Source organism: Gorilla gorilla, chromosome X, assembly GCF_029281585.2.
Source record: "Gorilla gorilla gorilla isolate KB3781 chromosome X, NHGRI_mGorGor1-v2.1_pri, whole genome shotgun sequence".
Taxonomy (NCBI): domain Eukaryota; kingdom Metazoa; phylum Chordata; class Mammalia; order Primates; family Hominidae; genus Gorilla; species Gorilla gorilla.
The window spans coordinates 89,689,746-89,705,343 of NC_073247.2; the positions used below are offsets into that span (position 1 = coordinate 89,689,746).

Consider the following 15,598-nt stretch of genomic DNA (forward strand, 5'->3'; position numbering starts at 1 on the left):
TTAATCAGCACTCCCGTGAATCATTTCTGGTTTGCATCAGATAGAGGCAATGAAAAAAAAATCTAACTCCTTTGAACACTTCAAACAAGATCTGTCTCAAAATTTAATGTAAACGTGTCTGCATTTTTTTTTTTTTGGTCTTTTTCAGGAAAAGTTAGGCAAAGGTACATTTACACTATTAATCAGGAGCAAACAAGTTAGAACCACAAAACACTTAAAATATTTAGAAAATGGAAATAAAGTATAATTTGTTATAAATAAGATTCATATTAGTTACTAAGAAAGTGAAGGATCCTGCTTGATGGCTTTTTGTTTGTTAGGTCAAAACAAAAGACCTATTTTTAAGTTAAAGTAAGAAATTTAAAAGACTAAACCCAGCTGGACATAGTGGCTCATGCCTATAATCTCAGCATTTTGAGAGGCCTAGAGGGCACAATCACTTGAGGCCAGGAGTTCAAGACCATCCTGGGCAATGTAGCGAGACCCTGTCTCTGCAACAAAAATTAAAATAATTAGCCAGGTGTGGCGCCCTGCACCCGTAGTATTAATCACATGAGAAGCAGAGGTAGGAGGATTGCTTAAGTCCAGGAGTTGAAGGTTACCGTGAGAGAGACCTTGTCTCTAAAACAAACAAACAAACAAACAAACAAACACAATCCTTTCTTTGTGACAGATTCATCCTGTGTTCTTCAATAAATCTTAAGTGGTAATACATGTGAATGTATTTTAAAAGTTTCAGTATGCTATAGAATTGGTGTTCAAGTGATTTAAAGCATTTTATTAGTTCAGTTAAGATCCTATTAGTATAGATGACATTATCATTACCATTTTAGTGAAACTAGTTTTACTGAGTACCTGCTATGTGCCATTACCAAGATTGCAAAGCTTCAACCCTTAATTCCCACAGCAATGTGGTCATATTCATTTTGGAGGTGAGGAAACCCAGGTTAAGAGAAGTTAAGTTACTTATCCAAAGTCACATAGCTAATAACTGTCATAACTGGGATTTGAGCCTAATTACTCTGACTTCAAAAGCTCATGCTTGTTCTATTCACTGTGCACTGCCAACAAATGTAAGATGGCAGCATTTCCCCTAGCAGTTGGAAATGTAATGTGTATTACTATCTATGGTCAGATAAGTCTTGCGTAGGGGTAGTTTCCTTTTTATACTTTGTTTTATTGGGGAAAATGATTTTTGTTCATGTTCTTTTTCTGATAAGACTAAATACTGCATATGCAAGGCCTTGAATAATATGTTTAGTATGGTGCTAGCTTTTTTTTTTTTTTTTTTTTTTTTTGTGGAGACAGAGTCTCACTCTGTCGCCTGGGCTGGAGTGCAGTGGTGCGATCTCAGCTCACTGCAACCTCCGCCTCCTGGGTTCAAGCGATTCTCCTGTCTCAGCTTCCCGAGCAGCTGGGATTACAGGCACCTGCCACTATTTCCAGCTAATTTTTTGTATTTTTAGTAGAGACGGGGTTTCACCGTGTTGGCCAGACTGCTCTCGAACTCCTGACCTTGTGATTTGCCCGCCTTGGCCTCCCAAAGTGCTGGGATTACAGGCATGAGCCACCGTGCCCGGCCTGGTGCTAGCTTTTATGGCCTATTAATGAGAACCTCTACTGAGGACAGTTGTACTTGAGTTAAACTCTTATATATAGGATACATATTAACTAGCATTAAGGAAATATTCATTTGTTTGATGAAAGATTGGAAACAAATGCAATCAAGAGCAGGAAGCACATCTTCATCTTTGTATTCCCCAGAGTGACTTGCCCTCAGTAATTGAACTGTTCTTAATGACAATACCATGGCTTAGAATTTCTCTATACAATATTTATATGTTCAGTGAAATAATTTTTTTCTCATGAATTTCCTTAGAGCTTAGGTTTTGAAGCTTCTTTGGTCAAGAAGGATCGGTCAGCAAGTCACTTAGATCATAAACGAGAAATAAGACAGTAAGTACTTTGGAGTGTCAGTAAAAAACAGATTTTGACTCCTTATTACAAATTTTTTTTTGCATGTCAGTTTTTATAATATCATCCTTATACTGGATGAAATGGTCACAACGTATATCTCTCTGTAGTACGTAGAATCCTTACCCATTAGCTATTTATGACCATGATTTTTCTCTTTTTATTTTTTCCATATAAGATGGAGACGGTCTTTTCTTGTGAGTCTGTTTTTCTGTATTCCTGTAATGGGGCTGATGATATATATGATGGTTATGGACCACCACTTTGCAACTCTTCACCATAATCAAAACATGAGTAAAGAAGAAATGATCAACCTTCATTCTTCTATGTTCCTGGAGCGCCAGATTCTTCCAGGATTGTCTGTTATGAATTTGCTGTCCTTTTTATTGTGTGTACCTGTACAGGCAAGTGAATTGTTAGCAAATATATTTGTTAATAATAAAAAATAAGCAAAATTTGGCAGGCAAGGTTTATTTTCAGCTACAAAACTGATGTTAGCTAGAAGTCTGATCATTTTATGCCATATGCTTTATAAAAATAATCTTCAACTGGGTAGTTATTTAAGTGGATAATAGATGCCATTTAACCCCTAAGAAAGAGTTCAAGTTTTTTGGGTTTGGTATTTATATCTGCTACTGTATATAACTTTATTTTATTTTTAAATTTTTATTTATCTATTTTTTTTTTTAGAGATGGGGTTTTGCTCTGTCACCCAGGCTGGAATGCAGTGGTGTAAGCACAGCTCACTGCGGTCTTGAACTCCTGGGCTCAAGCAGTCCTTCTGCCTCAGCATTCTGAGTAGCTGGGACTTCCAGGCACTAGCCACTGCACCCAGCTCAATGACTTTATTTTTGTTATTTCTTCCTGGCACTTCAGTTCGTTACTTTCTGTATGTTTTAAACTCTTTTTTCGAGATAAACTTTTACTTTGGAATAGAATACTTCTATCAAATAAATCTTTTCCTTTATCTGATCCTTATAAAAGGCAATAATGATTTTAAAAAACATCTTAGTTTCTCTGTTTTAATGAAATAAGCTTTCCAGTTATATTTACCAACAAAAACGGCCAACAGATTTCGTAGCTTGTGATATACCAGTTAGTTTGAGTTTTGAAAAGATGGGTGAGTTTTATACAAAAAAATCCTTGAGAAAATGTAATTCCTTTCTTAGTTCTTGTTTTTGCTAGCCTCAGAAAGAAAAATCTGCTTGGTGTGATGGCTCATGCCTGTAATCCCAGCTACTTGGGAGGCTGAGGCAGGAGGATTGCTTGAGGCCAGGAGTTTGAGACCAGCCTGGCCAACATATCAAGACTGTCTCTTAAAAAAAAAAAAAAGGAAGAAATATCTGATTTTCCTTGTATTATGGAATATCCATTGGATCATAGATGATAGCCCCACAGGCTTGTGCAACAATTTGAATACCTCCCTCTGCATGTACATCTATTGAAATACAAACACAATTGTTTTGGCTTAATCTGCCTTTAGTGTTTATGGATTAGCTAAAAGCCAAAGAAAGTGACTATTGATACTTTAAGTTATTGAGATATATATGTGAATTTCAGCATTTTTTAAAATTCAATGATTATCATTCCTATATTGCAGTTTTTCGGAGGCTGGTACTTCTACATTCAGGCTTATAAAGCACTGAAGCATAAGACAGCAAATATGGACGTACTGATTGTGCTGGCAACCACCATTGCATTTGCCTACTCTTTGATTATTCTTCTAGTTGCAATGTATGAGAGAGCCAAAGTGAACCCTATTACTTTCTTTGACACACCCCCTATGCTGTTTGTGTTTATTGCACTAGGCCGATGGCTGGAACATATAGCAAAGGTAAAGTAAGAAAGGGTGACATTTGTTAAAATGTTGGGTGGATAAATGACCTTAGTATTTTTTAGGCCAATCATTGGAAATACATGCTTTTATGTAGTTAACCATTTACTGAAAGACGTATTTTCATTTTGGCAATATTTTAAGTTAAATATCAGTTTAGAAGATTTACCAAATATGGAATTAATACTGTAGATAGTACAGTATGTCTGTTTATTTTAAGAGAGAGAGACAAATGAGAAATACTTATCACTTATTTACTTACATTATTAATTGAAAAATTGACATGACCACATGGTTTAAAATAATGATAGAAAAAATTCACCCATATTCCCTTGCTATAATGTAAATCATTTTCTAATTCCATTCTACATACCTTTCTACTTAACAGAGTTGCAAATGTAGTATTCATACTACTTTGTACCCTTAACACTATAAAGTTTTTCACCATTTTTGCAGTCTAGATTATTATCTAATATTTCTGACTAAGTCTGTCACATCAGTTTGCTTTAATTTAATAAACTATTCAGGTGTTTTTCACCATTAGATTGTTTCTAATTTTTTATTTTTAGATAATCCTGCATTGAACATACTCATGTCTAATAGTCATTTCCATTGAGCTAATATCTTAGAAGACATTACAAAGGATGTGTTTACTGGGTTAAAGGGCATAAGTATTTCTCTGGTTCATGGTACAAGTTGTAACAGTTTTTGCCAGCAGGGGTATGTCAGTGAAGTATTTTTACTACAACTTCACCAGCATTGCATCCCCCCCCAAATTCTTTCTAAGTTAATAGACATTAAATGGTATTACAGGGTAACTTTAGTTTGTGTTTCTTCCATTAATGGTGGGGATAAACATTTTTTCATCATCGGATGTTTATATTTCCTTTTGAATGATTTGCCTATATATGTCCTTTGCCTGTGTGTTTATTGAGTTCATATTTTTCTTATTAATTTATATAATTTCTTCATAAATTATACCTAATAATACTTTTAAAAATATTTTGTGTACTTTTAGGCTGGGCGCGGTGGCTCATGCCTGTAATCCCAGCACTTTGGGAGGCCGAGGTGGGTGGATCACGAGGTCAGGAGTTTGAGACCGGCCTGGCCAACATGGTGAACCCCAGCTCTACTAAAAATACAAAAATTAGCCAGGCATGGTGGCGCGCGTCTGTAATCCCAGCTACTCGGGAGGCTGAGGCAGGAGAATTGCTTGAACCCAGGAGGCAGGGGTTGCAGTGAGCCGAGATCATGCTACTGCACTCCAGCCTGGGTAACAGAGTGAGACTCTGTCTCACAATAAATAAATAAATAAATAATAAAATATTTTGTGTACTTCGTCTTTCTGAAGTGAAACATTTTCTAGTGAAACATTTTGAAGTGAAACATTCAAACATTTTGAAGTGAAACATTTTCATATTAATTTTTAAACAAATTAATATTCCTAAAGCTGTCTTTTGGGTAAATGCTAAAGATTGTATTTTTATTTTAGTTAAGACCTGAACTTTTTCTTCCTTAGCATTTTCAATGTGTTTGTTTTAATTTATAGGGCAAAACATCAGAGGCTCTTGCAAAGTTAATTTCACTACAAGCTACAGAAGCAACTATTGTAACTCTTGATTCTGATAATATCCTCCTCAGGTATTTATCTTCACTCTTCCCTCTTCTCTTTTTTTAACTTCTTAAGAAAAATTTCAAATATATACAGAAGTAGAAAAAGGACTATCATGAATTCACATAATCTGTCTCCCAGATATAAAAATTATCCACATTTTGCCGTACTTCATCTATCCATTTTGTCTGTCTTTCTTGTTGCAGTAGTATTAAACCAAATTTCAGTCATATTGTTTTACGGCTAAATATTCTGTGTTATCTCTAAAAAAGGATATATTCTGATATAACTATACTACTGTATTGTACCTAACAAAATGAACATTAATTCCTTAATGTCATATTCACATTTCTCCTGTTGTCTCCAAAATGTTTTAAGTCTCTTTGCCTGAAATAGAATTCAAACAGGATCCATGCATCATAGCATTTGACTATCATATGGCTTATGTTCTTTTAATCTAAAACAGCGCCTCCCTTCTTTCTTCTCATTGTCCTTCCTTCCCTCCTCCCCACAAAACAATTGACTTGAAGAAATAGCCATCAGTTGTTCTGTAGAATATCCCACAATGTGAATTTATCCTTTGTTTCCTTTTGGTTTCATTTAACTTGTTCTATAACTCCTATGTTACTTGTAAATTGGAAGATAAAACTAAAGACTTGGTTATATTTCATTCTTTTGTATTTCTCATTTTTATACTAATAAAATTGTTTAGGCAAAGTTACATAATAAAGAAATTTTTAGTTAAATGAAACCCATTACATTATTTTTTAAAACTTTCATTTTTAATTTAATGACTGTTCAAAAAAATAGAGTGCCTACTTTGTGCTAGCTACTGTGCTGTTCACTAACAGTAAGCAAGACTGACATACTAGTTCCTAGTTTAAATGTTGGTTCTAGCTTCCATTGGCAGTAATTATGGAGCCACAAGCTTGACGTGAACTAAAGAGCTTACATGGAGAGGTCAGGGTAGGAAGCATATTATCATGGTGCTTTTTATGTTAACTTATATCCAGTGAAGAACAAGTGGATGTGGAACTTGTACAACGTGGAGATATCATTAAAGTAGTTCCAGGAGGCAAATTTCCAGTGGATGGTCGTGTTATTGAAGGACATTCTATGGTAGATGAGTCCCTCATCACAGGTATGTTCTTTCAAAGGATCATGACCAAAATGTTAAGAAAAATAGACATGAAAGATGAAGCACTTTTTGTAGAAGCTATGAATAACTAAATTATGAACAGAGAGAATAAGTTCTTTTAAGACTGTATTAAATCAATTTCCTCAGATTTACTTTGTGGCTTTAGTTATGCTATTAGTCCATTTTCACATTGCTATAAAGAAATACCTGAAACTGGGTAATTTATAAAGCCAAGAGATTTAATTGACTCACAGTTCCGCATGTCTGGGGAGGCCTCAGGAAACTTGTAATCATGGTGGAGGAGAAGGGGAAGCAAGGACCTTCTTCACAAGGCAGCAGGAGAGAGAAGTGCTAGCAGGGGAAATACCAGATGCTTATAAAACCATAAGGTCTCATGAGAACTCACTCACTATCATGACAACAGCATAGGGGAAACCGCCCCCATGATTCAATCACCTCCCCTCCTCGACATGTGGGGATTACAATTTGAGATGAGATTTGGGTGGGGACACAGAGCCAAACCATATCATCCCACCCTTGACCCCTCCCAAATGTCATGTCTTTTCACATTTCAAAACTAATCATGCCTTCCCAACAGTCCCCCAAAGTCTTATTTCAGCATTAACTCAAAAGTCCACAATCTAAAGTCTCATCTGAGACAAGACAAGTCCCTTCCACCTATGAGGCTGTAAAATCAAAAACGAGTTCCTTCCAAGATACAGTGGGGGTACAGGCATTGGATAAATGCTCCCATTCCAAATGGGAGAAATTGGCCAAAACAAAGGGACTACAGGCCCCATGCAAGTCCAAAATCCGTTGGGGCAGTCATTAAATCTTAAAGCTCCAAAATGATTTCCTTTGACTTCATGTCTCACATCCAGGTCATGCTGATGCAAGAAGTGGGCTCCCAAGGTCTTGGGCAGATCCACCCCTGTGGCTTTGCAGGGTACAGCCCCTGCCACTGGCTGCTTTCACTGGCTGGTGTTGAGTGTCTGTGGCTTTTCTAGGTACACAGTACAAGCTGTTGGTGGATCTCTACCATTCTGTGGTCTGGAGGATAGTGGCCCTCTTCTCACAGCTCCACTAGGCAGTGCCCCATTGGGGACTCTGTGTGGGGGCTCTAAACTTATATTTCCCTTCTGCACTGCCCTAGCAGAGGTTTTCCATGATGGCTCCTCCCCTGCAGCAGACTTCTGCCTGGGCATCCAGGCATTTCCATACATCCTCTGAAATCTAGGCAGAGGTTCTCAAACCTCCGTTCTTGACTTCTGTGCACCTGCAGGCCCAACACCACGTGGAAGCTGCCAAGGCTTGGGGCTTGCACCCTCTGAAGCAATGGCCTGAGTTGTACCTTGACCCCTTTTAGCCATGACTGGAGCTGAAGCTGCTGGGATGCAGGATACGATGCCACTGAGGCTGCAAAGAGCATCAGAGGCCCTGGTTCCCAGCCCACAAAATCATTTTTTCTCCTAGGCCTCAGGGCCTTTGATGGGAGGGGCTGCTGCCAAGATCTTTGACATGTCCTGGAAATGTTTTCCCCATTGTCTTGGCGATTAACATTTGGCTCCTCGTTACTTATGCAAATTTCTGCAGCCCGCTTGAATTTCTCCCCAGAAAATGGGTTTTTCTTTTCTATTGCATTGTCAGGCTGTGAATTTTCCAAGCCTTTATGCTCTGCTTCGTTTTTAAACATAAGTTACGATTTCAAACCATCTCTTTGTGAACACATAAAACTGAATGCTTTCAGAATAATGCAGGTCATGTCTTGAATGCTTTGCTGCTTAAAAAATTTCTTCTGCCAGGTATCATAAATCATCTCTCTCAAGCTCACTATTCCACAGATCTCTAGGGTGGGGGAAAAAATGCCATCCGTCTCTTTTTTTTTTTTTTTTCTTGAGACGGAGTCTCGCTCTGTCGCCCAGGCTGGAGTGCAGTGGCACAATCTTGGCTCACTGCAAGCTCTGCCTCCCGGTTCACCCCATTCTCCTGCCTCAGCCGCTGGAGTAGCTGGGACTACAGGCACCCGCCACCACGCCCGGCTAATTTTTTGTATTTTTTAGTAGAGACGGGGTTTCACCGTGTTAGCCAGAATGGTCTCAATCTCCTGACTTCGTGATCAGCCGGCCTTGGCCTCCCAAAGTGCTGGGATTACAGGCGTGAGCCACCGCGCCCGGCCACCACCCATCTCTTTTCTAAAGCATAGCATGAGGGACCTTTACTCCAGTTCCCCATAAGTTCCTCATCTCCATCTGAGACCACCTCAGCTTGGACTTCATTGTTCACATCACTGTCAGCATTTTGATCAAAACCATTCAACAAGTTTGGCTGGGCGCAGTGGCTCGTGCCTGTAATCCCAGCACTTTGGGAGTCTGAGGCTGGTGGATCGCTTAAGGTCTGGAGTTTGAGACCAGCCTGACCAACATGGTGAAACCCCGTCTCTACTAAAAATATAAAATTAGCCGGGTGTGGTGGAGCATGCCTGTAATCCTAGCTACTTGGGAGGCTGAGGCAGAAGAATCACTTGAACTCAAGAAGCAGAGGTTGCAGTGAGCCGAGATTGCGCCATTGCACTCCAGCCTGGGCAAGAAGTGCGAAACTCTGTTACAAAAACAAAAAACAAAAAAACCTAAAACCATTCAACAGATTTCTATGAAGTTCCAAACTTTCCCACATTTTCCTGTCTTTTTCTGAGCCCTCCAAACTGTTCCAGCCTCTGCCCATTACCCAGTTCCAAAGTCGCTTCCGCATTTTCAAGTATCTTTATAGCAGTGTCCTACTCCCTGTGGTAACAACTTACTCAATTTACTACATTAGTCAGTTTTCACACTGCTCTAAAGACATACCCAACGCTGGGTAATTTATGAAGGAAGGAGATTTAATTGATTCACAGTTCTGCATGACTGGGAAGGCCTCAGGAAACTTAAAATCTTGGCAGAAGGTGAAGGGGGCAAGGACCTTCTTCATAAGGCAACAGTAGAGAGAAGTGCCAGCAGGGGAAATGCCAGACACTTATAAAACCATCAGATCTCGTGAAAACTCACTCATCACAAGAACAGCATAGGGGAAATGCCCCCACATGACTCAATCACCTCCCTCCCTTGGCATGTGGGGATTATAGGTCCCTCCCTCAACATGTGGGGATTACAATTAGAGATGAAACTTGGGTGGGGACACAGAGCCAAACCGTATCAACTATTGAAGACTTTTATCACTGGAGATTATTAGCTGCTAGAATGCATAACCAAAGGAAGTTGTCTCAGTTTCCTGTAGACTTGATGGACTTTGGCAAATTTTCCTGGGCAAATACCTATTCTGCCCTTCCTGCTGTAAAGACTGGTCTAATCTGAGCTATGACACGAGTCCAGGTTTTCCACATCAGGGTCTACTCTAAGGGAATAGGCCTGGCATAGTTTTAGAAATTTTAGGTAACTAAGGCCAATCTGAAGCAGAATCAAAATGATACCTTTCCGATCTCAACTCTCTGATAGTCCTAGAAGAAGCTCAGTTTATGAACCATGTGGAAATAATTTAGGACTGTGTGTTTCTTTCTTTCTTTCTTTTTTTTTTTTTGTTGAGACAAGGTCTTACCCTGTCACCCAAGCTGGAGTGCAATGGCACAATCTTGACTCATGGCAACCTCTGCCTCCCAGGCTCAAACAATCCTCCCACCTCAGCCTCCCACGTACCTGGGACTACAGGCGCATGCCACCATGCCTGGCTAACTTTTGTATTTTTTTGTAGAGATCGAGTTTTGCCATGTTGCCCAGTCTCGAACTCCTGAGCTCAAGCCATCTGTCTGCCTCAGCCTCCCAAAGTGCTAGGATTACAGGCATGAGCCACTGTGCCCAACAAGACTGTGTGTTTCTCAATAGGGGTGCTATTGCCAGTTTGGATGGGGCAATTCTTAGTTCTCGGGGACTCTCTTACGCACTGTAGTACAATTCAGTGCCCCTGACCCTGGCACTGGCACACTAAATCGAAGTAGTAGCACCCCCTTCCCCATCCCGTGCAGTCATTATTACAAACGAAAACTCCCTCCCACATTTCTAAATGTTCCTTGAAAACAGGTTAAGAACCAATGTTCTAGGACTAGGGTGAAACTCTAAAAGTATCTGCCAACAAGAGCTACCATACAGGTTTTTCCAGTTCAAGGTTTATATTCCTGGCATTGGCCTAGAACTGATATAAGGAAAAAGGGAAAGCAACTTTCACCTAGGCATTTGTTCAGATTCTATTTTATATCTAGATATTTTTGACAAGTAACAAATAATGATAAGTTTCATGATAGTGATCATTTATGCTCCTTAAATCTATCTTTACTCTCCATACAGGGGAGGCAATGCCTGTGGCTAAGAAACCTGGCAGCACAGTGATTGCTGGTTCCATTAACCAGAACGGGTCACTGCTTATCTGCGCAACACATGTTGGAGCAGACACAACCCTTTCTCAAATTGTCAAACTTGTGGAAGAGGCACAAACATCAAAGGTAACTTAACTCCCTAGGAGAAACACAAACTATTTTCTTTAAAGCCTTCTCAGTATAAATCTTCACCTAGTTTTTACGTTTTCCAATAAAAATTTTAGTTGCATTAATATGGAGTTCGTTTGTTTTTGTTTTGAGATAGGGTCTCACTCTGTTGCCCAGGCTGGAGTGCAGTGGCACCATCATGGCTCACTGCACCCTTGACCTCCTAAGTTCAAGCGATCCTTCTGCCTCAGCCTCCCGAGTAGCTGGGACTGTGTGTGGGCACATGCCACCACACCCAGCTAATTAAAAAAAATTTTTTTTTATAGAAACAGGGTCTCCCTAAGTTGCCCAGGATGGTCTCGAACTCCTGGACTCAAGCTATCATCCTGCCTTAGTCTCTCAAAGTGTTGGGATTACTGGTGTGAGCCACCACACCTGGCCATTAACATGAAGTTTGTTAAAATATTTCTATTTGTGCTAACTACTAAATATACTCTGCATTCAGTATCAGAAAAGACTTTGATATGCTTCTTCTTCTTATTATTGTTGTTATTTTTAATTCTAGGCTCCTATCCAGCAGTTTGCAGACAAACTCAGTGGCTATTTTGTTCCTTTTATTGTTTTTGTTTCCATTGCCACCCTCTTGGTATGGATTGTAATTGGATTTCTGAATTTTGAAATTGTGGAAACCTACTTTCCTGTAAGTGACTTGTAATAACTCTTTACTATATGCAGAACAATTTGTGAGTCTTTTGCATTAGTAATTCATTGGAAATAACTTTAATAATTACCAGGATCTTTAAAGGTTTGGAGTGGGAGGGTGATAATAATAATATTTGCATTTTTATAAATATAAAAAATTTCCTTTTGGAAAAAAAATTTTATTATGACTGGTGATTTTCCAAAAGCAAATACCAAACTTTTACATGTTATGCTTAGTCTCATTTCTGACATGGTTTTGCTTTCACAGAGGACTATAGATATATTGAGGAAAACCTCAGGATTTCAGCTCTGTCATTTACTGTCAATATGATCTTAGACTACTTAATTGCTCTCTGAGCTTCAGTTTCCTCAACTATAAAGTGAGGTTTTAATAATACCCATTTTGTGTAACTTAAGGTTGTTGTGAAGGTTAAATAATATATTAGAAATAATTCGTAACTTATTAAATGCTTTACAAATATAAGATATTATTAGTGTCTACTCATCTAGTTCTCTGATGCTGTCTATGGTGTTGTAAAGTGGTAAAGCAGAACTGGACTGTGCCTCAAATTAGATATATAAACTTTAAGTCATGTAAGTTTTACTATCTTCAGTTCTCTTATCTGTAAAATAGGGAAAATAATACCTAAGATACAGGATTGGAATTAGTATAGGTGAAAGCATCTAACATATTGACAGATGCAGGTGACAGCCAAGGGTCCCCGTGCGAAACCCCTGAAGGTTGAAAACCTTCAAGCCTAAAACATCCTGAAGGTTGAAAAACCAGACTGCTGGTCCCAGATGAAGCCTGCCCTACTCCCCTACCCCCGACTGATTCTTTCTAAATAATGTCCACCTACGCACTGGGAGGATGGGGTGGGGCCCCGGGAAGTTCACCCCGTTTGTATAGGGAAGGAGTCTGGACTGACCTGTTCCTGGGTGGTACCTGGGGTTCAATCGGTGAGGTGGAGAGCCTGTTAACAGGACTCAATCTCATTTTGCTGAGTTGTTTTTCCTTTTTCCTTTTTGGCCAATAAATTCCTTTCCCCTCACCCTTCAAAGTGTCTGCAGACCTAATCTTTTCCTGGTCGTGTGACAAGAATCTGTTCTTTTTCTACAACAACATGTATACATATGTGAAGTTTATGGAAGCATAAGCCTAGAAATCTATGAAAGCCCCTTCCAGCTGTGTTTCTATATAGATCTATAATTCTTGGATGAATATTTAAGTATTTGAGAACTTAACCTAACACTGTAAAACTGTTACTGATAAGAGCTGCAGTGAGCCATGATTGCACTAATGTACTCCAGCCTGGGCAACAGAGCGAGACTCCTACTCAAAGTAAGTAAAGTCTTACTTTGTTGTATTTATTTATTTTATTTTTTATTCAGGAGGTACATGTGCATGTTTATTTATTTATTTATTTATTTATTTTTTGCGACAGAGTCTTGCTCTGTTGCCCAGGCTGGAGTGCAGTGGCACGATCTCGGCTCACTGCAACTTCCACCTCCCAGGTTCAAGTGATTCTCATGCCTCAGCCTCCTGAGTAGCTGGGATTACAGGCTTATGTCACCATGCCCGGCTAATTTTTGTATTTTTAGTAGAGATGGGGTTTCGCCATGTTGGTCAGGCTGGTCTCAAATTCCTGACCTCAGGTGATCCACCTGCCTCGGCCTCCCAAAGTGCTGGGATAACAGGCATGAGCCACTGTGCCCGGCCCGTGGGTATATTGTTTATTACATGGGTATATTGGGTGATGCTGGGGTTTAGGCTTATGGTGACCCCATCTCCCAAACAGTGAACATAGTACTCAATAAGTAGTTTTTCATCCCTTGCCCCCCTCCCTTCTTCTCACCTTTTGGAGGCCCCACTGCTCATTGATTTCATCTTTATGTCCATGTGTAGCCATTGTTCAGCTCCTGCTTATAAGTGAGAACATGTAGTATTTGATTTTCTGTCCCTACGTTAACTCACTTAGGATAATGGCCTCCAGCTTCACCTATGCTACTCAAAGGACATGATTTCTTTCTTTTTTATGGCTGCATAGTATTCCATGGTGTATATGTGCTACATTTCCTTTATCCAGTCCACCATTGATGGGCACCTGGGTGACTCCATGTCTTTGCTATTGTGAAGAGTGCTGTGATAAACACACACATGCAGTTGTCTTTTGATAAAACAATTTAAAATAAATATAAGAAAATCCTTTGGGTAGATATCCAGTAGTGGGATTGCTGGGTTAAATGGTAGTTATATTTTAAGTTCTTGGAGAAATCTCCAGACTGTTTTCCGTAGAGGTTGAACTGATTTACATTCCCACCAACAGTATATAAGTGTTCCCTTTTCTCTGCATCGTTGCCAACATCTGTTATTTTTTGATTTTTTAATTATAGCCATTCTGACTGGTGTGAAGGAGTATTTCATTGTGGTTTTAAGTTGCATTTCCCTGATGATTAGTGATGTTGAGTATTTTTTCATGTGTTTTTTGATCACTTGTATGTCTTCTTTTGAGAGGTGTCTATTTATGCCCTTTGCCCGCTTTTAAATAGGGTTGTTTTATCTTTGTTGATTTAAGTTTCATATAGAGTCTAGATATTAGTCCTTTGTTGGATGCATACTTTGTAAATATTTTCTCCCATTCTGTAGGTTCTGTGTTTATTCTGTTGATTGTTTCTTTTGTTGTGCAGAAGCTCTTTCATTTAATTAAATCTCCTTTATTAATTTTTGGTTTTGTTGCAATTGTTTTTGAGGTCTTAGTCATAAATTCTTTCCCTAGGATAATGTCTAGAAGAGTTTTTCCCAGGTTTTCTTGGGGTTTTTATAGTTTGAGGTTTTACATCTAAGTCTTCAATCTATCCTGAGTTAATTTTTTTATATGGTGAGAGATATGAGTCCAGTTTCATTCTCTGCATATGGCTAGCTAGTTTTTCCAGCACCATATATTGAATAGGGTGTCCTTTCCCCATTGTTTGTTTTTTGTCAACTTTGTTGAAGACCAGTTGGTTGTAGGTGTGGGCTTTATTTCTGGGTTCTCTATTTTGTTCAATTGATCTACGTGTCTATTTTTGTATCAATACCATGCTGTTTTGATTACTATAGTCTTTTAGTATAATTTGAAGTAGGGTAATGTGATGCCTCTAGTTTTATTCTTTTTGCTTAGGATTGCTTCGGCTATTTAGGTTCTTTTTCCATATGAAATTTAGGATTGCTTTTTAAATTCTGTGACAGAGGACATTAGTAGTTTTATAGGAATTGTGTTGAATCTACAGATTGCTTTGGATAGTATGGTAGATAGGATTAGGGTTAGACATGGAGAGAAGATCATCTCCTGCCACACCCTTCCCCCACACCTACAGTGCTGCGGATGCAGCAGTGCTATTTCCCACCAGGGGCCAGCTAGCGCACACTTGGCCAAAGCATATTTCACGCTTTTCATGGTGGCTTCACCCCTACTGCAAGTGAGTCACGTGCCGCTTGGGCTTTTTCCAAGGGCGAGGCTCAACTCCCTCTCCCGACAGAGTGGCACTGTCCCGGCAAGGAGGGACAGACAAATCACTGAGTTGCCTGCTTTGATCTGGGGGAAAAGACTAACCCAAACCCATTTTAGTGGTAGCTATCAGAGGGGCATACTCATGGGAACCAGAGGACAAAGTCCTTATGAAATGAAGGTCAGGAGCCCTATAACAAGGGCACAAAAGAGAAGCTGATCATGTTCTTGCCGGCACAGGATCAGGAGTGCGAGTGCACCCTAATATAATCTCTTCCCACCACCCCTGCATCAGGGCAGGTGCTTCTACCTGGCACCAACCTACCTGCTGTCTCTTACTCTTGAGTGCCATCTACTGGTGTGTATCCTGAACTGCATCATA

The 15,598-nt window shown here is 39.4% G+C and overlaps 1 protein-coding gene across 4 annotated transcripts in view; it reads left to right on the top strand.

The window, feature by feature from the left end:
- ATP7A (ATPase copper transporting alpha) overlaps positions 1-15,598 on the top strand; it is a 138,449-nt gene that overhangs the window by 97,335 nt on the left and 25,516 nt on the right. For all 4 annotated transcript variants that reach the window (XM_055376065.2, XM_055376064.2, XM_019019294.4 and 1 more), the window contains 7 exons: positions 1,880-1,956; positions 2,153-2,378; positions 3,575-3,808; positions 5,358-5,449; positions 6,434-6,561; positions 10,890-11,044; positions 11,592-11,726. In XM_055376065.2, coding sequence (XP_055232040.1) covers positions 1,880-1,956; positions 2,153-2,378; positions 3,575-3,808; positions 5,358-5,449; positions 6,434-6,561; positions 10,890-11,044; positions 11,592-11,726 — 1,047 coding nt within the window. The remainder of the gene's footprint in view (positions 1-1,879; positions 1,957-2,152; positions 2,379-3,574; positions 3,809-5,357; positions 5,450-6,433; positions 6,562-10,889; positions 11,045-11,591; positions 11,727-15,598) is intronic.